General features: G+C 42.2%; 1 protein-coding gene across 1 annotated transcript in view; it reads left to right on the top strand.

The window, feature by feature from the left end:
• Nucleotides 1-18719, top strand: part of LOC126430853 (follistatin-related protein 5-like) — a 221283-nt gene extending 202564 nt beyond the window's left edge. Inside the window, exons 13-14 of the mRNA XM_050090429.1 lie at nucleotides 5022-5168; nucleotides 15003-18719. Of these exons, the coding sequence (XP_049946386.1) occupies nucleotides 5022-5168; nucleotides 15003-15232 (377 nt within the window). The 3' untranslated portion in view covers nucleotides 15233-18719. The remainder of the gene's footprint in view (nucleotides 1-5021; nucleotides 5169-15002) is intronic.
• Nucleotides 18720-25834: the final 7115 nt, after the last annotated feature.

The raw sequence follows: 25834 nt of genomic DNA, 5'->3' as shown, positions 1-25834 counted from the left end.
AACAGGAATTTTTGACAACTGGAAACGGATTTCGGTTGACATCATACTGAGTTAATAATTTTTTCCGGGTGATAACAACCATTATAAACTGCTCAAGGCTTTAACAGGCATCTTCTTCCTCTTGGGAAACGTAGTGCTGCAGTGAAAGCTGCTTTTCCGACGCTTGGGACTGTGCCAGTACAGGTAAACTCGACTAGCCTCGTAGTTCGCAAGGGATCTGTTTTTTGAAGTCGGAAGACTACCGGAGTAGAACGTCAACAAGGCCACAAAATATCTGGCCTTCGTTACGTCCGCTCCGTTCAGTTTGAGTTCCGGGACTGCAGCCTCGTAACCGTTCGTGAACCCGAGGCTTTTGACGCTATACAATTGTAGTAGCTTAGCTGCTGGTGAATCTTCAGGTTAGTGTGGTCGTGATCCATGAAACTTTTCCGATACTGATGTTTCATCCAGAGATGCACTGGACATCTTCAGAAAGACTCGTGGTTCCGCTGACTCTTGCCGACTCTCGAACCACGAGCTTCTCTGAAGATGTTCATCACAGTTGTGAACGAACTGTTGGTAACGGAAAATATTCCTGGATCACGACCGTACAGATTTAGCAGCAACTAAGATGTCAGTACCAGAATCAGAATGTAGGAGAGCTTTGAAGGACTTAACATCAAATAAGGAAGATTACAACTTCTGTAGTCACTGGGGGAAGCGGCAACAAAACGACTATTCACATTGGTGTGTAGAAGGTATGAGTTGCCGACATACCATCTGATTTCGGAAATACATCATCCCTACAGTTCCGAAGACTGAAAGAGCTGACAAGGGCGACAATTATCCCACAATCAGCTTAACAACTCATGCATCCAAGTTGCTGACAAGAATAACATGCAGATGAATGGAAAAGAAAATTGAGAGTGTGCTAGATGACGGTCAGTTTGGCTTTAGGCAAGGTAAAGGCAGCAGATAGGCAATTCTGACGTTGCAGTTGATAATGGAGGCAAGACTAAAGAAAAATTAAGAGACGTTCATAGGATCTGTCGACCTGGAAAATGCGTTCGACAATGTAAAATGCTGCAAGATGTTAAAATTCTGAGAAAAATTGGGGTAAGCTATAGCGAGAAACGGTTAATTATACAATATGTACAAGAATCAAGACGGGATAACAAGAGTGGACGACAAGAAAAAGGGGTGTAAGACAGGGAGTGGTCTTTTACCCCTACTGCTCAATCTTTGCATCGAAGAATCAGTGATGGAAATAAAAGAAAGGTTCAGGAGTAGAATTAAAATTCAAGGTGAAAAGATATCAATGATACGATTCGCTGATGACATTGCTATCCTGAGTGAAAGGGACGAATAATTACATGATCTGCTTAATAGAATGAACGGCCTAATGAGTACAAAATATGGACTGAGAGTAAATCGAAGAAAGATTAAAGTAATGAGAGGTAGCAGAAATGAAAACATCGAGAAACTTAACATCAGGGTTGATGGTCACGAAGCAGATGAAGTTGAGGAATTCTGCTATCTAGGCAGCAAAATAACCAATTACGGATGGAGCAAGGAGGACATAAAAAGCAGACTAGCAATGGCAAACAGGGCACTCCTGGCCAAGAGAAGTTTATTAGTATCTAACATAAGCTTAAATTTGAAGGAGAAATTTCTGAGAATGTACGTTTGGAGCAGAGAATTGTATGGTAGAGAAACATGGACTGTGCAAAAAGCGGAACAGAAGAGAATCGAAGCATTTGAGATGTAGTTCTACAGAAGAATGTTGAAAATTAGGTAGACTGATAAGGTAAGGAACAAGGAGGTTCTGTGCGGAATCGGAGGGGAAAGGAACATATGGAAAAGGAGAAGGAACAGCAAAGCTGAGGCATCTGTTGAAACATCAGCCAATGATTTCCAAGGTACTGAAGGGAGCTGTAGAGGTCAAGACCTATAGAGGAAGACAGAGGCTGGAATACATCCAGAACATAATTGAGGACGTAGGTTGCAAGCGCTACTTGGGATGAAGAGGCACAGCAGACGAATTCGTGGCGCGCCGCGTCTAACCAATTAAAAGACTGATGACTCAAAAAAAAGTCTGATCGTGAAAGCCTTCATTGTACAATCAGTAGTAGTTTAGCTGTTCATTTCCTTGGACAGAACACAATAGTATCTGCCCAATACACGCGTCATTTCATCTGCATGGTGAGCGCGCATATCTCCCTACGACCGCAAGCCTTGCTGTATGATTTACTGAAATCTCCCTCTTTGTCAGCTTGATGCGTTTTTCATGTTTAAATATTCTCTGTCTGGCTTTATCGTAATTCTGTGTACCAATCTATGGTTCAATATGCATTATCCGTGCCGTTGGTCTCCGATAGGTCAGTAAATTCTGCCCTCTGCTAAAATCGTATTTTGCTCAATCCTGATTTAAGTGTATATCACTGTTATTATTATAACTTACCTTCTTTCTTCTTAGTTTTTTATGTCCTCGCACCTTTCACAGTTTCCAAACAAATTAGGGACCCAATACACGTAAGAATATTGCCGTCGCCTGACACTCGGATATTAGATAGGAAATCAATTTAAAATTCTGGCAGCCGTTAATATTTACCACGACTAGAAACTGGTGAAAGCTGTATTCATTTTCGCCGCCGGAAACTGCAAGACGTTTGAAAGATACCTGGATGTGATATCGTAAAGGGAAGCACACGTTGCGATACCTCCCACAGCTGCGACGTAATACGGTTGATCTGACGTAGAGAATTCTTTGCAAATTTCTCGTTCTTGAGATACCGAGGGCGCACTCACTACCGTTTCAATTTCATTTTTCACCGACAGAACGAGGAAAAGAAACAAAAATTTACTCGATCTTCTTATTCTGGTAGCGATCATTACAAGTTTTCGTAGGTCAGAAGCGCTGTTATTTTTGGTCTGCTTTTGTTCGATACTGTGGTGACCTAAAAAATGTTGTTGCCTGCACGATCAAACCTTTTAATGATATTTATGTTTCGAGGTCACCTAGAAAGCAGAAACGGAGTATGGGGCACAGACTGCAGATGGCTGGAGATACGACATTTTAAAATCAGAGGGATTTTTTTCTGCAGTTGTATTGCAGCACTCAAATGTTGTAGTACATACTTACTTGTTACATCATTTGAATGGCACACGAGGGCGCTGGCAATCGCGCAGGGGCATTAGCTCAACCTCAATCCTTTGCGATTCATCCAGCTACTGACACTACGGTGTCTGTCTCACATCTTTCAACGACCGGTATATCTGGTCGATTTCCTGCGTACCTTGCTGCAGTAATATCCTGGAAATATGGGTGTGACATAGCCATTGTGCATTATTTCTTGTCACTAAAGTTTCCAGACAGAGTACCTCGTACTGTCCGCTGTTCGGAAAATAATTTCGGATTGGTCGCGAAATGGGAAACAACGTGAAAATCAAAAATGTTTTGTTTGCAACAGTCAGCTACCCCTTATAGCTTCTTCTCTACATAGTCGCCGCCCCGATTTAGACATTTGTCGTAGCGCTGTACCAACTATCCAATACTCCCGTCTTAGAAGGCAACCGCCAGAGATTTCGTCAAGTCTCTTATCTCGTCTACAACTGATAGAGAGTGCCAGAGTTTTGTCTTCATAGCCGGCCGGTGTGGCCGTGCGGTTAAAGGCGCTTCAGTCTGGAACCGCGTGACCGCTACGGTCGCAGGTTCGAGTCCTGCCTCGGGCATGGATGTGTGTGATGTCCTTAGGTTTAATTAGTTCTAAGTTCTAGGCGACTGATGACCTCAGAAGTTAAGTCGCATGGTGCTCAGAGCCATTTGAACCATTTTTTTTGTCTTCATAGCCTAAGGTTCATGAGAGCAGAGATGAAACTCAGAAAGAGCCAGTTACTGGCTGTGTTGTGGCTGATCAAACACTTCCCATCGAAAATGGCTGCAGGAGCATCTTCACTGTCCTGCAGAGTGCAGCCGAGAACTGTCTTGAAGAACGAAACGCATGACAGTTACGTTATGTGGGTTGTACGACATCAGGCGAGATCACTCACCAGGCCCTCATACTTGGCGGGCGACACTATTTTCTAGGCATCTTTACGTGCTCACTGCGAGCTCAGAATTGAAAAGAGTCATTTTCCGCGATCGACGGGCATACTAGAGACACTACCGTGCACGTCTGTGCTAAACTTCATCAGATTTATACTGTGGTTTTCATTTCGCGACTGATGAACTTACTTTCCGAATAGTCCTCGTAGATGCTGAATATGGGCTTGAAGCGTGCTCGAATAGGCCAACCAGTGAGGAGCAGTTCATGGAAAAGCGACATTGCAGATTAAAATCCCTCTCGGGGTGTGTTGTTGCTGACTGCCGATTTGGTGGTAGCAGAGACACGCTGTATACCTCGTACTGTCCGTGGTGGCAGAAGAAGCGTTCACCTCGTTTTGACAAACAAATCTATAGAGGTAGAACACAGTTTCAACGGTGGCTATGAACAGACAAGTGTATTTACTTACCACTTGGTTCTGGAACATGGTTATCAACGAGAGGAGGAAGATAGACTAATCAAAGTCTTGTGAATCAGTTCAGGTCTGTATGAATGACGGATTAGCCCAAAGTCGGCAATAATGCTCCTGGCTGAGACTGGTGGTACAGACAGCGGGTGCCATGCACAGCCGACACCGGCACTTGGTACCACACTTACCGGCCGGGACACATTTGGTCCGCCCGGTGCATCTCGGGAGAGGAGTGCGGTTTAGACTCCGGAAAAGGCAACTTAGAGCGGGAATGCATCTCTTCACCTACGGGTAGCTTGTAGGACGCTTGTCGAAAGTATACTTCTAGACAACGGAGTTGTTCGGTCGACAACCGATTAAAATTTCCTTTGTGAAATTTTGCTTTGAAAGCCGGCATTCTCATCAAGTTAATTTCATTTTTCCTTTGTTGTTGGTATTGTTCGATGTTGACGATGCAATAAAATTTTCCTCTTTCCAGCATGCACTACACGTTCACTCCCAGAGACGTCACTTTGCATTGTGGTTTTCAGACGGTGACCTGAGGTTCTCGTTCGACGTAAAGACGACGCTGAACATCAGTGACGTGGCCTTCTACCCGTCACGCACGACGCACGGCTACGACCTGTACGCGAGTGCGTCAGACAAGGAGGACGTCCTCTTCCTGGACCTGGCCTCAGGTAACAAGCGACCGGCGCCACAACGAACATAATCAGTACAAATCAACTGAAAATTAATGCATGTTCTTGTTATATATTTCACCTTTAAGAACTACAGTTACAAGGAGGACAAGGAAATTATCATAACCGATTTCCCAGAAACTTCGCGTAGTGGAAGAAGAATCAGAATAAGCGTTCCTGAGGGAAACACAGTCGAAGTTTTCGACGATCTTTAATTTTCTTTTTTTTTATTAATCTACTCATATCCGTAGAAGGTTCTTACACGAATGTTTCTTATCACGTTATGGGATACAAGGACGCTATATTAATTGCAAAACTACAACTGGGTTTCACAATAAGTGTCATACATTTATTATAAAATTAATGTGCATATGGTATATTCAGGAGTTACAACCTTTTTAAATTCTGATATTCTTATAATTCATTATTATATCTATTTTTTTATTAATGCTTATATTTTATTCTTATGTTTATTCTTCTCTGAAATCTGGTGCATTCCCTTGGATTGTACTGATCGTAGACACGTTCGAAACATAGAAATTCCGAACTACACGAGCATCGCGCAAATGCAAGTTTGTCACAATACCAATCTCACTCGGGAAAGAAACGTTGTAAACGTTGCTGAAGCTTTCACACGTTGGTAACTTTCTCTGCAAACTGCACATAACGAATCACTTTATCGAAAACTGGCGCCTGCAATTGATTATGAATTAGGAAACACTACGGGAATTTCACCGAAAAAAATTTCATATAACTTTCCCGTTCATTTGATTCTTTTAAAATTCATTCACCAGGCGTATAATTAGCGGACGAATAAGGAAGAAATCATTTGAGCACACCTTGGAAAACATTCGTGTAGCTACGAAAGTGGGTAGGTAAATGGAAAACAAAAAATAAAAATAATAATGGGTTTTCGAATACGGATTGCAGAAGCTGAAGCCGGATGGATAGGTACTGTGCCACTGCTTCGGTTGAATTATTCACTCTTTAAAGGCTTATATAGACCTAAAAACTTTGGTAGTCGTAATCTCAGAAACGGTCGAGTATGTACGGAAAAGCCTAGACACGCGTTTGCATATTTTGATCCGAAGTTTCTGGGAAATCGGTTTATAGCTCTTGGCGTGTTTTCCTCGTTAATACAAATCCCGAGTTGATAGTATTAATGGAAACGCTAATAGGTAAGTAGCCTGAACGTGTCGGTTAAATCTTAAATTATCATATTCACAACCATGACCTCCTCTTTCTCCTTGAGAATTTATCAGTACTTCTCCGATTTGCATTTCCTTCTGGGTGCAGGATTCCTCTTTTGCAATGGTCTCGTATTAAAATACCACAGACATCCTTCACACAATAGTTAATCAGTAGGAGATCTCATTTCCTGATAAGCTCACAATCATGAATGGTTATCAAGACCAATACCTGACCGTGGTATCTCAGTGGCTAAGACAGTGAAAATCAAATTTCCATTCCAGATATTCTGATGAAGATTTTGTTTGATTTCATACATTCTTGCAAGTGGCTGTTAGAAGTTAGCAACGTTCCATAAAGCAGTTATGTCTGATTTACACTCCCGTAAATCTGAAGAAGATGAAGTATACTATATCACATTGTGAAAGTTTACCTCTTCACGAGAATAAACCCTCGTACACACACTAGAGGTGTGTATTTATGAGTAAGATGTATTGCCTTGTAAGCAAATTAGAACTGGCCGAAGTATGTGATGCAGATGCCACAAAGTCACGGAACTTTCTTATACCACGAGAGATTATGTCAACGTCAGTGAGCAAAGATTATTGGCAGCGATGCCGATTTCGTTTGATGGTGAAGGTCTGAGCTTATTTTTATATCACCTTTCGGTATCAAGCGCCGTTTGCTATGCATCACTAAGGGTGTTGCCACTGCCCCGACAAAAGCTCTTGTCACACATTCTAATCACATCGGCTTGTTTGTTGACAGAACCCCAGTAGGTAGATGCATGCGATGACATAAGGGGCAGTCGAATGTAAACGAGACAGATGGAAAAAGGTAAGTAAATTGTTCATTATTTCAAAAGCAATCGAAATAACTGTTAATCCATTTATCGCAGAATGTGACGAGACGGTCAATCACTTCACGAAAAATTTTGTAGTTGCCTATGATCAAGACGGAATGAGGGCTGTGTAGCGGCTTCCCAGCCAAACTTCTGCAGCATATTCGAAAGAACCTAGGCAAGATGTGAGCCCGCCCACATATTCAGGAAATTTGTCTCATTGTATTAGAGATGTGTCTGTTATATTCTTGTTCCTGTTATGGTCTTCAGTCAGATGCTGTTTTAATGCAGTTCTCCTTGCTACTACATCCTGTGCAAGCCTCTTCATGTCTGCATAATTACCGCAACCTACATCCATTCGAACTTGTTTACTGCATTCAAGTCCTCGACTCCTCCTACAGTTTTCACCCATCACGCTTTCTTCCAATGTCCTTGATACTTCAGGATGTCTCTTAAGAACCAATCCCTCCATCAGTCAACTTGTGCATAAATTTCTTTTTCTCCCAGTTTGATTCAGTACCTCCTCGTCTGCTATTCCATATATCCATGAAATCTTCAGCATGCAGCACATTTCAAGAGCTCCTACTCTCTTCTGGTCTGAAGTGCCTATCGTCCACTTTTCACTATCCAACGTTTAAATTTTTAATAGACTGCCTTTTCGTGCGCGGCTTCGCCCGCCTTCGCCTGCCACATCTATTTCACACATATACTCCAAGGACAATCATCCCGGGATTGTTCGGGAATACCTTCTGAGTATACAAACAAGGAGTCGCGTGTATACCAAATGTGGTTAAAATTACTCCAGCTGTTCTTGGCAGAAAATGGCTCTGAGCACTATGGGACTTAACTTCTGAGGTCATCAGTCCCATAGAACTTAGAACTACTTAAACCTAACTAACCTAAGGACATCACAAACATCCATGCCCGAAGCAGGATTCGAACCTGCGACCGTAGCGGTCGCGCGGTTCCAGACTGAAGCGCCTAGAACCGCTCGGCCACTCCAGCCGGCAGCTGTTCTTGAGTTACGCTTTTATGTCACGCGTTTTCGCTGTAAGGCCCCTGCCATATGGGTGCTAGCGCCGTGGTACTGGAACAGTATATTTTTCCAATTACCAGGTGATACATGTGGCGGACTTGAACAAATTTCTTGCGGTATTGTGGAGATATTTCACATTTTGGCAACCATCTCCCACTCATTAGTCTAACAATAAGCCTAACAACCACAAATCTAAGAATTTGATAGTAATATTGACCTTTACGAACATTTTTAAATAGAATGTCATCCTATCCCCACCAATACCGTTACTAGTGGTAGGGTGTATTGCCTCCACATACAGGGTGTTACAAAAAGATACGGCCAAACTTTCAGGAAACATTCCTCACACACAAAGAAAGAAAATATGTTATGTGGACATGTGTCCGGAAACGCTTACTTTCTATGTTAGAGCTCATTTGATTACTTCTCTTCAAATCACATTAATCATGGAATGGAAACACACAGCAACAGAACGTACCAGCGTGACCTCAAACACTTTGTTACAGGAAATGTTCAAAATGTCCTCCATTAGCGAGGATACATGCATCCACGCTGCGTCGCATGGAATCCCCGATGCACTGATGCAGCCCTGGAGAATGGCGTATTGTATCACAGCCGTCCACAATACGAGCACGAAGAGTCTCTACATTTGGTACCGGGGCAGCGTAGACAAGAGCTTTCAAATGCCCCCATAAATGAAAGTCAAGAGGGTTGAGGTCAGGAGAGCGTGGAGGCCACGGAATTGGTCCGCCTCTACCAATCCAACGGTCACCGAATCTGTTGTTGAGAAGCGTACGAACACTTCGACTGAAATGTGCAGGAGCTCCATCGTGCATGAACCACATGTTGTGTCGTAAAGGCACATGTTCTAGCAGCACAGGTAGAGTATCCCGTATGAAGTCATGATAACGTGCTCCATTGAGCGTAGGTGGAAGAACATGGGGCCCAATCAAGACATCACCAACAATGCCAGTCCAAACGTTCACATAAAATTTGTGTTGATGACGTGATTGCACAATTTCATGAGGATTCTCGTCAGCCCACACATGTTGATTGTGAAAATTTACAATTTGATGACATTGGAATGAATTGAAATGTGGATTGACACATTGTTGGATTAACCATTCGCAGAAGTGTACCCGTGGAGGTCAATCAGCTGCTGATAGTGCCTCCACACGCAGTACAGGATACGGAAACAACTGGTTCTCCCGTAGCACTCTCCATACAGTGAAGTGGTCAACGTTACCTTGTACAGCAGCAACTTCTCTGACGCTGACATTAGGGTTATCGTCAACTGCACGAAGAATTGCCTCGTCCATTGCAGGTGTCCTCATCGTTCTACGTTTTCCCCAGTCGCGAGTCATAGGCTGGAATGTTCCGTGTTTCCTAAGACGCCGATCAATTGCTTCGAACGTCTTCCTGTCGGGACACCTTCGTTCTGGAAATCTGTCTCGATACAAACGTACCGCGCCACGGCTACTGCCCCGTGCTAATCCATACATCAAATGGGCATCTGCCAACTCCGCATTTTTAAACATTGGACTGACTGCAAAACCACGTTCGGGATGAACACCAACCTGTTGATGCTACGTACTGATGTGCTTGATGCTAGTACTGTAGAGCAATGAGTCGCATGTCAACACAAGCACCGAAGTCAACATTACCTTCCTTCAATTGGGCCAACTGGCGGTGAATCGAGGAAGTACAGTACATACTGACGAAACTAAAATGAGCTCTAACATGAAAATTAAGCGTTGCCGGACACATGTCCACATAACATCTTTATTTGCGTGTGAGGAATGTTTCCTGAAAGTTTGGCCGTAACTTTTTGTAACACTCTGTATACAAATAGTGAAAAATGCATACAAACATTTGACTGAAATACTCTAGATGCTCCTGAGAGAAGATCTGTGTCACCTCTATTTCAGTTCCACCCCTATTACACCCACATAATCCTTCGTAGGTGTCCGTACAAATCTCACCAGTTTCATTGCTATCACATGAAAGGTATAGGAATGCATAATAGACAACAAACAAAGATTCATTTCTACATATTAAATATTAACAAATTCCTCTTTTTCAGACATTCTCCCAGCCAACATTTGACGTCCTCCCTATCTTGGCCATCATCAGTTACCTTACTGCTAAGAATAAAATCTCATCTACTGTTTCTAGTTAGTCATTTCCCGATGTAAATCCCTCAGCATCGCATGAATTAATTCTATTACACTCCGTTACCGTTGTTTTAGCAGATTTGATGTTTATCTTACATTTTTTTCAAGGCACAATCCACCCCATCAAAATTTTCTTCTTACGTTATTAGACATAATTACAGTGACATCAACAAACATCCAGTTTTTATTTCTTCTCCATGAACTCTAATCACATTTCCAAATTTCCCCTTGGTTTTTCGTTACTGCATGCTCAACACACAGATTAACTGACTCAGTATCAGGGCGAAGGCAGGGGGAGGGGGAGGGGAGAGTGGGTACTTAATGCACACCTTTTGAAACTATTGCGATCTAGTCTGTTCCTTTATATTTTAATGTTTTGAAAATAAGGATACTTATTGTTTTCCACGGATTCTACTACCGGATTTCATCTACGTTTTAAATTTTCAGTTAAAATCAACCGAAAAATTTTATCATTTTACCATAGTTATATTGTAAAGCTATCTTATTACAAATAACACGTTTTGCTTTGTTAAGGCTTCCTCAAACATTTTAAAAGGAAAAGAAAAGCAAGGATGTAATTAAACAAAATTATACGTTAAGGGTCATGGTTCTGAGCTGCGTTAAGCTTTCGAAAAATATTTTCAAAATTTTAAAAATCAAGTTAACACTGATTGAAGGCTGTCAGATCATTACATATTACCAGCTAGTAGGGCGGTTAGTCAGAAAAATGGTAACAAGTCGTCTAAAGGAACAATCGTCAAACAAGATACAGTGGAACAAAACCAATAGTACATAAATTTAAAAGGATAAAAAATGGGGATAAATGTATGAAGGCAAAGATAAGAGGAAGGGGCACAGACAAATAAGGTACCAGAATATACCTTAAAATAGTCAGAGCCCCCGGGTGAAGTGCATTGTACAGCCAAACGCACCTAGATTGAACCTGGATATCAGGTGACTGAAGCAGGGCCGGCAACGTCATGCCGAACTTCACGTACCCAGCGTGTGCGGGCCACGGGCGGACCAAGGCGGGGCCTGCCACTCGGCTTTGTTCGGTCCTTCTCGGAAGTACCCGGGACAGCGTGACATTTCATGTAGCACTGCGTTGCGGCATTTTGTGCTCCGCACAACTATCTGAGATCGGCAAAATCGTGACGTCAGCGCTGTTAACCCTTCGCTATTTGTTCGTGGTATGAAGGACGTCCACAGGTCGAGTAGCTGTTTGCACCAAAAGAAGTAGTCAAGCTATCTATCTTATCTATACTTTGAAATGAATGGAAGTGACAGAAGAGACGGCTGCATAAGCGACGCGTACTGCTTACTTGCTACGAAACGACGTTATAGTACCATACAGGAAGAATGTAATCTTTTAGATGACGATGAAAGAGTAAAATATTACAACTGACAGACGGGGTTCATTGTTCTGTACAGCAAGCAGCACTCTGTGCTAAATTTTCAGGCATGGAGCACTTGAAGAAACTGATGGTATGAATATAAAAATTTCTGAAGTCACACCCATTATTTCATTTTCGGTTGCAACAGTTCTCGTTGGGAACGACGAAGAGTATGGAGACTTCATATATTATTGCAAAGTGCGCTCGTTAAGTCAAGGAGCACGCCGGTCTTTTCAATTTTAATCTTGCTATTGTTGAATTTATGAAGGAAAAGGAGTGCAGGAAAGAAAATTAGAACATTAGTAATGAATTTGTGACTTCGCATGTTAAGTGAACTTGACTGCACACTGCCCGCAGTAAGACACTGCAAGGTGACTTTTTTACGATTTGATGGGGATACATTTAGAAAGAAAATCACGTTGTAGAAGGAAAATATTGTGACAAAGAGAATCCAGTTCCCTAAGCTTACTAACGTTAAAGAAGGTATGACGTTTGAAGAATTTATTGCGATCGTACAGGAATTACAATCATTACTTTTATGACGGTTATGAGGACACTGTCAACCTTACATTTGTTTCAGAACTGTGTTCGAGATAGTTTGGTGTCTCAGTTGAAAACGCCCTTGAGCATGTGCACATGTAACTGATTGACCTGCAACGTAATTTCAGTTTTATTTACAATTCTTTTTACGTTAAAACTGTCCAGGATGCATACTTTGCTTTTCTCATGTAGATTTTCCAAGTCTACATAATGAGGGTGCAAAAATACTACAATATTAAGATCGACATCTTTGTGTGAAACATTGTTTTTCGATAACGAAACTAAATAAGTCATAAATACGTAGCAGCTTGACTGTAAAACCCTGTTAAATTTTTTGTGTGTGCCCCTTTGTCGATAATCTGTACCAGATAAAAATTATGTAATGTCTTCAGCACGACAAAAATAATTAATTAATACCGAACATTTGTTTTGTTTGTGGCCTATGTTGTTGATCAATGTGAAATACAAAACCAATGCATACGGAATATCTTCTGCCATTACATGCGGCACGTTCACTGTTTTGTCCTATCCCCCCTCTTTGCGCTCAGATGGCACAGTGTTACAGTGGAGGAAAAGTGAAGCGAGCCTGAGCGCTTTGGTACTCGGATACGGGCATGGCCTGCGAGCTGAGATCTTGGTCACCAGTGAACTAAAGGCTCTAATAGAAGGCTACATTGAAACTAGAGTGTCCACGCTAGTGGCGTGGACAACAACGAAAGCCGCTGGAGTACTTGAAACTTAACTAATGTAGGCTGGAAACTATGCTCCTTAACTTGTAATTTTGTATAATTACATCCTCGCTTTTTCTTTTCTTTTCGAAAATTTGAGGAAGCCTTAACCAGGCGAAACACGTTATGTGTAATCATATCGCAACTGAGACTGTCTCTTTATATAATTTCAAGTACCAGTTGCTGTACAAAATGAACTCATCGTGGAATGGAATAAGCCAAAAATTTAAGTCTTAGTAGTATAAGTCACCTTCTACAATGGACGTACTATTGGGTATTTTTAGCTTCAGGGCCTTACATGCACATCAGTGTCTCTTTAAAAAGGATGTTATGAGAAAACGACAAAAAATAACGAAATTTGCGTTTTTAAATTTTTTTGTGATGATCTTTATGCACTCCCAGCTTGGCAGTACACTTTATTGAAAATACATTGATTTTGCTGAACGGTATCGGTTCCTACTCACATTCCAGTCTATTTGAAAACTATGTTGTTAATGCACTGGGGAGCCAAGCTAACTGGTGCACTGCCTAATATCGTGTAGGTCCCCTTGAACATGCAGAAGTGCCGCAATACAACGTGACATGCACTCTACTAGGGTCTCAAGTAGCGCTGGGGGGGATTTCACACCATGAATCATGCAGGGCTGTCCATAAATCCGTAAGAGTACCACGGGGTGGAAATCTATTCCGAACAGTACATTGCAAACGCATCCCAGATATCCTCAATGATGTTCATGTCTAGGGACTTTGGTGGCCAGCATCAGTGTTTAAGCTCTCAAAAGTGTTCCTGGAGCCATTATTCAGCAATTCTCGACGTGTGAAGTGCCGCAAGGTCCTGCTGGAATTGCCTAAGTCCGTCGGAGTTCACAATGGACATGAATGGATGCAGGTGATCAGACAGGATGCTTACGTACGTGTCACCTGTCAGAGACGTTCCTAGACGCATCAGGGCCCCATATCACTCCAACTGCACAGTCCCCACACCATTACAGAGCCACCACCAGCTTGAACAGTCCCCTGCTGATATGCAGGGTCCATGGTTTCATGAGGTTGTCTCCATACCCTTATAGTCCATCCACTCGATACAATTTGAAACGAGACTCGTCCGACCAGGTAACATGTTTCCAGTCATCAATAGTCCAATGTCCGTTTTGACGGATCAGGCGAGGCATAAAGCTTTGTGTCATGCACTCCAAAGATACACGAGTGGGCCTTCGGCTCCGAAAGCCTATAACGATATGTTTCGTTGAATGGTTCGTACGCTGACACTTGTTGACAGCCCAGCACTGAAATCTGCAGCAATTTCCGGAGGGGTTGCACTTCTGTCACGTTGTACGATTCTTATCAGCCGTCGTTGGTCCCATTCTTGCAGGATCATTTTCCGTCCGCAGCTATGTCGGAGATTTGATGTTTCGCCAATTTCCTGATAATCAGGGTACACTCGTGCAATGGTCGTACGGAAAAGTCCACACTGCATCGCGACCTGGAAGATGCTGTGTTCCATCGCTCCTTCGCCGGCTGTAATGCCACGTTCAAACTGACTTAAATCTTGATAACCTGCCATTGTAGTAGCAGTAACCAATCCAACAACAGCGGCAGACACTTGTCTTTTTATATAGGCGTCGTCGACCGCAGCACCGTATTCTGCCTGTTTACACATCTCTGCATTTGAATACGAATGCCTATACCAGTTTCTTTGGCGCTTCGGTGTGTAACTGAACAAACTATAACGAATTTTATTTTTTTTTAATTTTTATAGTGTGTGTAATTCGCCTCCCCCCCCCCCCCCCACGCCCACAATTTTGTAATGCACTTTATGGACAATGCGATGGTATAGCTAGGGTTAAATAACATCGCAGATGGGCTTCAAACCTACTTCACTCCCTTCCTTTTAGCATACTACAATGGAGAAAAAAAAACACGATTTGTGCAGGCAAGGTGGAGGTGATCACAGGCGTCGGGGCGGCGATGCCCGCGCAGCTGGCAGAGTGGGGGGCGCCCAACCGGCCGATCGCGGCGCCCGGCGTCTTCGGCCGCTACCTGGCCACCGCGGCCGCCGACGCTCTCTTCGTGCTCAACGGCGCGACGCGCACCGTCAACTGCGAGGTCAGCCGCGTGGCGCTGCCGCGGGCGCTCGCCTGGGTCTCCATGCGGCTGCAGTGACGCCGGCCGCGACGCGCCCCCGCCGCCCGCAGCGCCGCCTGACTCCTCGGGCCCGCCACCGCCACCACTGCACTTCACAGAGCGAGCCGTTCGACAACGTCAGAGCCCAGGGACTTGTCCTGTTCGCGCGTTTATCAGCACTGTGTCTTTCCGTAACACGCTACGATGGAGTCGTTTGCCATACAGAACCAGAGGCTTCGTATTGTGTCCACTCGAGGTAAAGAAGGTTTATCATACGATGAAAGCTTTTACGACCGGATGTCTTAGCTGTTTGTTTGTATGGTAGTGGCCCATAAAACAACCCCGTGGTTAACATTTGGTCCAGAGCAGCGCTAGAAATCTTTAGAGATGTTCATGGATCTCGCCAACTGGTAGGACTCTTCTCAACCTCGAGCAAGTCTGAATATATCCAGTGCTGTTCTGGACGTAACCTTAGCAACGGAAAAGTTTCAGGGGCCACGAACATGCAGCACGGAATACCTACCAGCAGGAAAAGAGACACAAACGTCGGAACGTGCCTGGGCAATTGCAACTTTCACACAATATACACCCACAGTGTCTTCGCTGGTTTCTGTAAAGCTCAATAAAGAGAAAGGGATAAATTTACAGTCGTAGACCGATTCGACAGGCATTTCTTCAGTTACCATTCAAATTTCACGCAACTGCCGGTGAACAATGTTTTTACAAATTTGCCCTATGGTTTACCATCAGGTTGAAATTCAAATACCTTCCCTGTCATTTCAGATTCCCAAATAAGCTTTCATATTGACAAAATATACTCAGTAGCTTCGTTCATCAGGTTACCTGCCAAGAGGTGAATAACGAAAGTACCATTAGCTTTAAACAGCTTCGAAATTATTTAGGAACGAAATGTCCATCTTGGAAACAGCAACTGCCTAAAATTTTAAAAAATCTGAGATACATCATTAATTTTGTGTTGAATGAATCATAAATTCGTCCGAAATATCACATGTACACAATTTGAACGTTTCCTCTGTTCGACAACAGCATGCAGGACTCAGAAATTTATCGGCATTTGGGTTTACTTTGGCATTACTTATGCCAAGATACACATTTGCGTAAGCGTTTATACTTCGCCATTTATTCATTATCACCGCCCTAATATGCAACCAAATTAGGGAACAAAAGTGAAAGCAATTACTCTTTGCGATTTTAGAATTAGTTGGTCGAGACAATTGCTCTATGGCCATTAAAATGCTGTGAGATTTTACCAGCCGCAATATCGCTTCATGGTAAAGTGATCTTAAACTGAGCAGACTACTATAAAAGGCAACGGGTTCACAAATGCTACTGCTATTGTGGTCACATTTAGGGTTTCAAACCTACCTTCTGCCATTTAGATTTTCATTCTTTGTTATTTCTCTGAACATATCAAGTTGAATGCCTGGACGTTTCCTTTGAAAAGGACAAGGCCAGTATCCTCCTCCTCCACCTGGTCTTGGCAGGAACGCTAAACACCAATCTTTCTTGCTTTGGAATCATCAGACACTGATCTAGGCTTCGCAGACAAATGTAAATAACTTTGACGCGGCGAACAATAAAATAAAATTCCACTGTAAAAAAAGCATCATAATGCAAAAATGAGAACAACTATTTTAATTAAGGAAGTTTCATCGTGCATGTTCACCTTTGTCTAAAGTCTGTCTCCAATTCCGTCGTATGTAAAATATTATAGCCCGAGCTCAAAATCTCTTGTTGCCTTCATTTATGGGTGTACATTACAGGGGAATGTGAGATTTCTTGTGGAGACAATAACTGAACGACAGTGAAGTCAAAGTAACTCTCAAATACTCAGTTTGTGAGACGTATCAGCTTTCTTCTCAATTATTAGCAGCAAACTGTTGAGAGTGAAGGATATCTCCCCGCTTTCGGTACCAAAATTTGCAGATCTAATGCTACAAAATGGGCTGATAGGTCCACGAATTCCCGTAGGATGCATATGAATGACGGTTCGTTCAATCGATACTTCGCTGGAGAAATTGCCAAAGTAGCTCTACTATATCCTCATTTGCTGATACTAACTTACAAAGATTGTCATCGCGCTGATTACGTAGCGGAATTGTATGTCGACAGTCGTTTCGAGTATACATTTTGGTGAGATCTCTGCAGATTCTTTACCTCTGCTAATATGTTCTCTGTTGAGCACATCACGCACTTCATTTTGAGGAATAAACAAGGACGTGATACGAATTCACAAATTGATAAGAAGGACCTTCTGAAGTTATCTCCTGCAGTTCGTAATCTTATCTTGTTACGAAACATTACTTAAATCTACGAAGTTGAATGATGATTTTTCGTTCACGTCATTAACATAGTGGCTACAACTGTCTCAAATTGTTACTGTACATTTTTACTGAGAAATGCCAGACTATTGAACTGTTGTTTCCTTCTTCTTTCTGCATCACGTCTAGCTTGTTTTAAAATTACAGAACTAATCCCTAACGGTAATTTCTTACTAAATAAAAAAATGTTGTTGGTCATGTCCACATTATATATTCTTATCTAGCGAATATGTGTTTCACTGCTACTTACATTAGCTGTATTTAATGAACCTGCTCTTCCACATATAGAGACTTAACTGCTGACACAGTAGCAATACAAGTTTACTTTCCGCAACACGTCGTGCATGTTCAACTATATCTACAATTTTAAGGTATGGAAAATGTCATAGCCTGAGCGCAAATGTTCTAGGTGTCTTCAGTCATTTATGAGTACATTACAGGGAAATGTGAAGTTTTTTTCGAGACGTAACTAAACCACAATGAAGTCGAAGTCAGCCTCAAATATTTCAGTTTCTAAGACATATCAGATTTATCCTCAAGTATCAGCAGCAAACTGATATCATCATTCCTGATATAAACGATAAGAACTACGTTAAAGGAAAATTTTCCAGCTTTATGAAGTGTACGACGAGAGCACATAGCAAAATGGTTTTAGAATAACGAGATAACCTGCAATCCTTGATATACGTTGATGACGAATATAATAATGAAGCAATGGGTCGTAAAATATGGAAGATATTCATGCGTATCAGAAATATTGCCCTTAATAATCTTATAAGAGGAAAGAATGTCTAGACTGACGGTTAATATGATGAACATGGAAAATAGTTATTCTTTCTCTAGAAATGATACGCAATTGCCAATTTACAGAAAATACTTTGCTGTAGCTCTGATATCTTTGGAAAACTCATGTTGTACAGCAGATATTTCAGCAAAGAATAACTAATGCGTCGTTGAATATCTGACCAATCATGGACATAAGTAACCAATTGAGCTACAAAAAAGAAAAATTTCGGTAAGTGATAAGTTGGAGAAGTCTACAACTTGTAGCACAGCCATAGAGCATTATATTTACGATCTTTTGTAGTACAGACGTCTTACGAAAAATCATGAGGTAGAAGTATCGGTGAAACTCTTTTTGTAAGAAAAATTGTAAATAAATTAAAGTATCGTGAAGACAGATATCATACTGTAGCTAAGAACTGTAATACTGTTTTAATAAATGAACTTGTTTATATTGTGAATTGTTGTTTCTTACTTATTATATCCTTCTCCTCCTACTAAAATTATGGTAATTTTATAGCTAAAAAGGTATATATAATTTGCAATTTAACAACAATTCAACACATTCCGTCTAGAGAACTGTTGGAGACTACGTCGAACAACTTACGCCCTTAAAAATGCCACTGAAAAGTACTACTACCTTTACTTTTGTATAGATACAGTCAGATCATTTTTTGTTGTAAATACTAGTTTACGTATTACGTACTGTGCAATGTGAGTGTATAACTAGTTCCAGTTGCTCCAGTGCGTGTGGAATCATACACACAAGGAGCTAATACAACGCATGGAAGAAGTATAATTTAATACTTTGTTACAGAATTTTGTCAGCGAACTCTCTCCGTAGTCCAGCCATTAATGACGCAGTAAACTCCATTGCCAAGTAAGCAAACGTATTTCTTGCGGCCTATGAACTCTTGGCGATATAAAACATCTCTGTTGAGCATTTCACGTTCGATGATCACTCAGTCGGTTAATCAAAAAGATGGCGCTCCAACACAAGTATATCCGAAAGTTTCCTTTAAGAGTTTATGTTCTGCCCAGTGTTATACGCCGTTTGTACTGCTTATAATGAAACATCTCTGTCACCAACTGCTACGTAATTATAATACATAGACGATTTTTCCATTGATAAAATGCAAAGTCTCTCCAAGATGGCTGCTGTAGAACGGATGGAGCTTTGAACCGCTGCATGATTCCTGGGATTTATCTACGACTGAATTGATTCTCCCATGTCGGACTTCTTCTTTTCAGGCTAGTGGTTGAGAAACACGATCTCTGTGTGTTGGCAGATACTTGGTGCGCTGTTCACCCTACCGCAACACTCGTTACCGACGCCGGTGTTGTCTCATTTGGATGACGGTCCGATACTTCACTACAGTGGTACCAGACTAGCATTAAAAAAATTGCACAAAGTATGGTACTGCTGCGTTCGAATGTACGTCGGGTCTGTGTCGTTTACACTGACCACTGCCATGCTCTCGGAATAATCGGAAATGCGGTATCGTATTCGGAGCCAATACATGGCGCAGAAAGAAACTTGGAAGATATCGATTTTCCAAAAACTGCTCCTTTAGATGTCGTTTCGCTACTGAAACAAATAGTGCGTCGCTGTAATCAATATTTCACAAGCATCCTTCTTTGCCATCCGATTCACTGGGTGAACCAAAACTTCGAAGTTCTTTTTGACTTCGTGCAACACACATGTGCCCCAAAAACATGAAACACTACGCATTAATATCACATTTACAACAACAGTGAGAATGCTGTAGTCAGATTCGATGTCACTATTAACTAACGGGTCCAAAGCCTCTAGTTGTCGGAGCACATTTATGGATGATGTTGTAGCCGGAAAGGATGGACTGCTAACGAATGGTGTCGCTTCATCCTCAGCTTGTGTGCTGTGCTATCTGGGATCACCAGCTAGTAGGGTAACACAGAGGGGTAATGTTTTGGAAAGACATACTGTTGTTATTACTAGCATCATGGTGTGGAGAATCATCAGGTAAGAGTTCAGGTCATCTCTGGTAGAAATTTAGGGATCTCGAAAGGGATACTTTGGAGAAAGCTTTTGACGATGTTGAATGGAATACAATGGTTGTAATTCTGAAGGTAGCAGAGGTAAAATACAGGAAGCGAAAGGTTATATACAACTTGTACAGAAACAAAATGGCAGTTATGAGAGTTGATGGGCATGAAAGGGAAGCAGTGGTTGGAAATAGGGTGCGACAGGTTTGTAACTTATCTTCAAGGTTAAGCAATCTAACTCTAAGGAAGCAGTAAAATAAACAAAAGAAAAATTTGGAAAAGGAATTAAAGTTCAGGGAGAAGAAATAAAAACTTTGAGCTATGCCGATGACATTATAATTCTATCAGAGACCACAAAGGACATGGAAGAACAGTTGACTGGTAGGGGCAACGTCTTCAAAGGAGGATGTAAGATGAAAATCAATTAAAGCAATAAAGGATAATGGGATTTAGTCAAATTAAATCAGGAGATGCTGAGGGAATTGCAGTTGGAAGAAAGGTACTGAAAGTAGTAGACGAGTGTTGCTATTTGGCAGTAAAATAACTGAAGCCAGTCGAAGTAGGCAGGATATGAAAACCAATGGCAAAAAAGACGTTTCTGAAGAAGAGAAATTCGTTAGCATCGAATATAGATTTAACTGTCTGAATTATTTTATGAAAGTATTTGTCTCGTGTGCAGGTTTGCTTGGAAGTAAAACGTGGACGATGAATAGCTCAGACAAGAAGTGAATCGAAACTTTTCTACTGTGGTGCTACAGAACAACGCTGAAAATTATGTAAGTAGATCATGCCACTAACGAGGAGGTACATAGAACTGGGAAGAAAAGAAACTTGTGGCACATCTTGACCGGGAGAAATGACAGATGTTTAGGACACGTTCTCAGGTATCAGTGGATCACCGATGTAGTACTAGAGGGAAGCGTGGGTGCTACAAAATACAGAGGGAGACCATCAAATGAACGCAGTGAGCAGGATCTAAACGATGTAGATTGCAATAGTAGTTTGGATACGAAGAGGCTTGCACAGGACAGAGTATCATGCAGAGCTGCACGAATCAGTCTTCGAGGTGAAGAACACAAGGACAACGACTACCATTGCACAATAGCACGTCACAGGCACCCCACGTCCAAATTGTTACCTCTCATGAGACGATGTCCTGGTATCTGTTTTCAGCAGAACATCGCTCGTCCACATACGGCACGTGAATGTGGGCTATGTACATAATGTTGACGTACTCCCCTGGCCAAAATCAGTACCTGGTCCTCCTTTCTCAGTAGGGAAGCACTGCACAACGGGAACTTGCTTAACACATATTTCAATAAACAATCCGTGAAAAGTGTTGTGGATTGGCAGGAGAGCCAACCCAGGAATTTTAGAGGAAGCCGAAAGCCACGCGTTTTAGCTCACGCAGGCTGGCGTGAGGTCTGGAACAGGACAAGGAAATTAGAATTTAGAAAAACAGACGTAGCTGGTGGAATACTTAACTTTAATCCATTAATGGTGAACGTCGGTCTGACGGTACATGATTAACAAGATCAATAACAACTGATAATGGCGCCTTGCTAGGTCGTAGCAAATCACGTAGCTGAAGGCTATGCTAACTATCGTCTCGGCAAATGAGAGCGTATTTCGTCTGTGAACCATCGCTAGCAAAGTCGGTTATACAACTGGGGCGAGTGCTAGGAAGTCTCTCTAGACCTGCCGTGGGGCGGCGCTCGGTCTGCAATCACTGACAGTGGCGACACGCGGGTCCGTCATATACTAATGGACCGCGGCCGATTTAAAGGCTACCACCTAGCAAGTGTGGTGTCTGGCGGTGACACCACAAAAAGAATGTCGGAAATACGACCGAAAAAGGACCGCCCCTCACCCGCCCTCCCCCCCACCCGATCTGTTGCCTATAAATTGTTCCCATTAGGAAATGATAGCTCACGGACTGGCCTTTCGCTAGATTGCACTTAAAGTCCGTCATATTCTTGCATTACCTCCAGTTCCCCATTCACTCGCACAAAATAGTAATAGTAGACAAGTTAATAGGTTCGTGTGCCTCACCTTCGTCTATGTATTCCCATTGATAGGTTGAATGTCATTCATGTTCTGTCAGGTAATATCATTGTAAGTGTATATTTTTACTCTGTATCTTATACATTATAAGATAACAGAAAAAACTTACAAATTAAAAAAAGTAATGTCCAACCTACCAAACGCAATTCTAGTCAAAGTGGTGTTCTAACAGTTGAAAAACAGTGATACCATAAAGACTGGTGTAGATTGTTGACTTCATTCTATACCGGCAACCAATTGAAAACACAATTAATCATAACTTGCAGTAAGCAGTTTTTTGGTATCTATTCTTTTCAATAGCAGATGTGTTAGTTGACAGAACATGAAATAAGGTATCGGCAATTGAAATAAAAATATGTAACAAAAATTCTGGACGTTTCAGATTAAATTTAAATCACCGGAAAATTGGAGGAGTTATGTTATAAGAGTTATCACAGGAGGAAGATGGTAGCGTCATGGATCTGTATACTATTAGAACAAGATATTCCAGTAAGACCGAGCCATATCCACAGCCTGCTGCAGCTCACAGACCACATGTACCGGCGGAGGAGAACCACAGACAGGTCCTCTGGTATGAATCGCTTTTTATAGCCGCTGGAATTCTCCAGGATGCCGTTCCAAACCTGGAACTTGAAGGGAAAACCAGTGACTCAGACGTTCCAGTCCATAAATCAGCCTGTGAAAATTTCCATTATTGACTGCCTTTTGTAGTGGTTGTGGAGAACAGTTGTGGCCTTGCAGATCTTGTGGCGGCTTGCGTCCTGCCGGAGTATACAATCCTCTAGATCCATATTAAAAGGAACGATCACGAAGTATCCTTTTGAAGGCCATACAAGCGACTCTGCGGGACTCCAGTGCGGTTGTACAAGCACCGACATGTACCCAGGGGGTTAGTGTGGCCTTCGAATGGAAACTTTTTCATCGCCCCTTGTAGGACAGGTGGTAGCAGACGTAGTGTAGTGACCATCTATGGAAGTAGCAAGACTCGACACACAATCTGTGCCAGCCACCAGCTTCATAGGTTTCAGACTAAACGTAGATCAGTTATAGGTTTTATGGTTTCCTGTTGTGTTGTATTGACCGAATCGCGAAAGGTGCCAGTATTAATATTAGCTGTAAGCCTTTTAATTTAGGTAGGAGTGTACAGTGCAAATCGCTTCTGCCAGTCCATTAAGAGGTCACGAGGGAAACCAGAGATTTCACCATCACTGAGTGCAAAGAGGAGGTAAAACGCGACGCAGTCACATTCCATCCGCAAATGCCGGAACGGAAGCCGTCAAAAGCGAAACGAGCAGATTTTTGAGAGTAGCAGCGAGCAGCATAGTTGAAGGCCGAGAAGACATCAAGCTCGAGCACCCTGAGAAGACAGACAGCCTACAAAACGTCCTATGTAAGTGAACATTATCTTCAGTTAAGCTTGTACACTAAGAAGGACTTACAAAACTTACCTGTAGTGTCACTGGACTAGAATTGTTGGTTTCCATCGTAAATTTGCCTAAATGTACCTATGTCAGTATAAAACTTTCATTATGACGAGAACTTCAACCTTTGGGTTCAATTACAGCAATAGAATATGACACTTCCATGACTCGTGGGCTGTAGTACCATACATCACTATGTAAACCCGAATATAAACAAAGCTGTGTCCCGGGGTGTTCGTTTATTATGGTAACTGATTGGAGGAGCTAGTAAATCTTAACTGAGTACTAAACTTATTGAGCTTATAAATAAACTAGTGCCTTTGCTCTAGCAGACCAGTAAGCCACACAGAGTGTCATTTCCCTATCATAACCATATATACCTCCTTAGCATAACATCCAAGTCTTGCTGTACCGTTTCCAACCGCAGAGACATGAGGAATCTGTGCATAACCCTGCCGCCGTTTCGCTTCTGTACGCAGCTGCTCGTGAACCAAGAAAATCGAGTGCCAGCTCTGATCTCAGAATAACCGCCTGAGTAATACATAAAAAGTATGTAAGAACGAAAGAAAAACGGATAGCAAATTACAAAACATATTATCTGCCTGATATGATTATCATTATGTAACTGATCTGGTGGAATTCATACGCGTCACTCAATGAAAACATTGCACATTGTGATGTATGCGTCAGGCGTGTGACTGCTCAAATTACGTGCTGGAGAAACCAAAATTGCAATTTAATCACAGCTACACAAAGGAGATAGGAAGCTCGGGGCTTGGCTGATGGATAAACTTGTGGTTGGTAGATAATTTTAACTTCAACTACAGGAAAAACTCATTATTACAGAATTTGAGCATCAGAATAACAATACATAAATTTAATTCGGACCTTTGTACTCTTAAGAAAATATACAACTGACTTTAGAAAGCCGGCCGAAGTGGCCGTGCGGTTAAAGGCGCTACGGTCTGGAACCGCAAGACCGCTACGGTCGCAGGTTCGAATTCTGCCTCGGGCATGGATGTTTGTGATGTCCTTAGGTTGGTTACGTTTAACTAGTTCTAAGTTCTAGGGGACTAATGACCGCAGCAGTTGAGTCCCATAGTGCTCAGAGCCATTTGAACCATTTTTGACTTTAGAAAAACTATGCATTTAAATCATGAATTAATATAAAAAACAGTATTTTGAAGATAATAATTAGATGTTACTGGAAAATGAGCACAGAAAGTCATCACCACAAGCACACTATTCAGTTCATTGGTTACGTAACCAAAATTTACACAACTCTAATGATTCATCTTAAGTTACTTATAGGAAGATCTCGTCGGAGACGGCGCGCCGACAGGCCAGATATTCAACTAAAGGATGGGGGCACGGCTTATACATGGCGGTACTCGGAACAAACAAGTAAAAAGCAACCGCCAAGCAATTTCGCAGATGACCAGGCTGCAAGTCAGGACAGAAAAGACGCCGAACGCACACACGATCTCAGCCTGCCCGCCAAGGCGACAAACCTCATCTGCCCCACATACCAGACCATTTCCGCACACAGCAAATAATTCACGCGGCAGACAAAAAAATGGCTCTGAGCACTATGGGACTTAACATCTATGGTCATCAGTCCCCTAGAACTTAGAACTACTTAAACCTAACTAACCTAAGGACAGCACACAATACCCAGCCATCACGAGGCAGAGAAAATCCGTGACCCCACCGGGAATCGAACCCGGGAACCCGGGCGTGGGAAGCGAGAACGCTACCGCACGACCACGAGATGCGGTCCGCGGCAGACAAATTCAGCTCGTGATTCACCTTTTTCAAGACCATGCTTGATTACTAACTACGTGACTATCTGTAACATAACTGAAAACCAAACTGAGACATTTACCGAATAGAAGAACAGTTAAAATTACACTGACTTAAGAAAGGCCTGTCCTTCATAATAAAAGAAAGGCTAAAACTAAAACTGGACGAAGATCACGCTAATTAACATACTACATCAAATTAAC

The sequence above is a fragment of the Schistocerca serialis genome, chromosome 1 (genome assembly GCF_023864345.2).
Source record: "Schistocerca serialis cubense isolate TAMUIC-IGC-003099 chromosome 1, iqSchSeri2.2, whole genome shotgun sequence".
In the NCBI taxonomy this organism is placed as follows: domain Eukaryota; kingdom Metazoa; phylum Arthropoda; class Insecta; order Orthoptera; family Acrididae; genus Schistocerca; species Schistocerca serialis.
The sequence above is the reverse complement of the archived record's forward strand: the minus strand, read 5'-3'. Positions and strand labels throughout refer to the sequence as shown.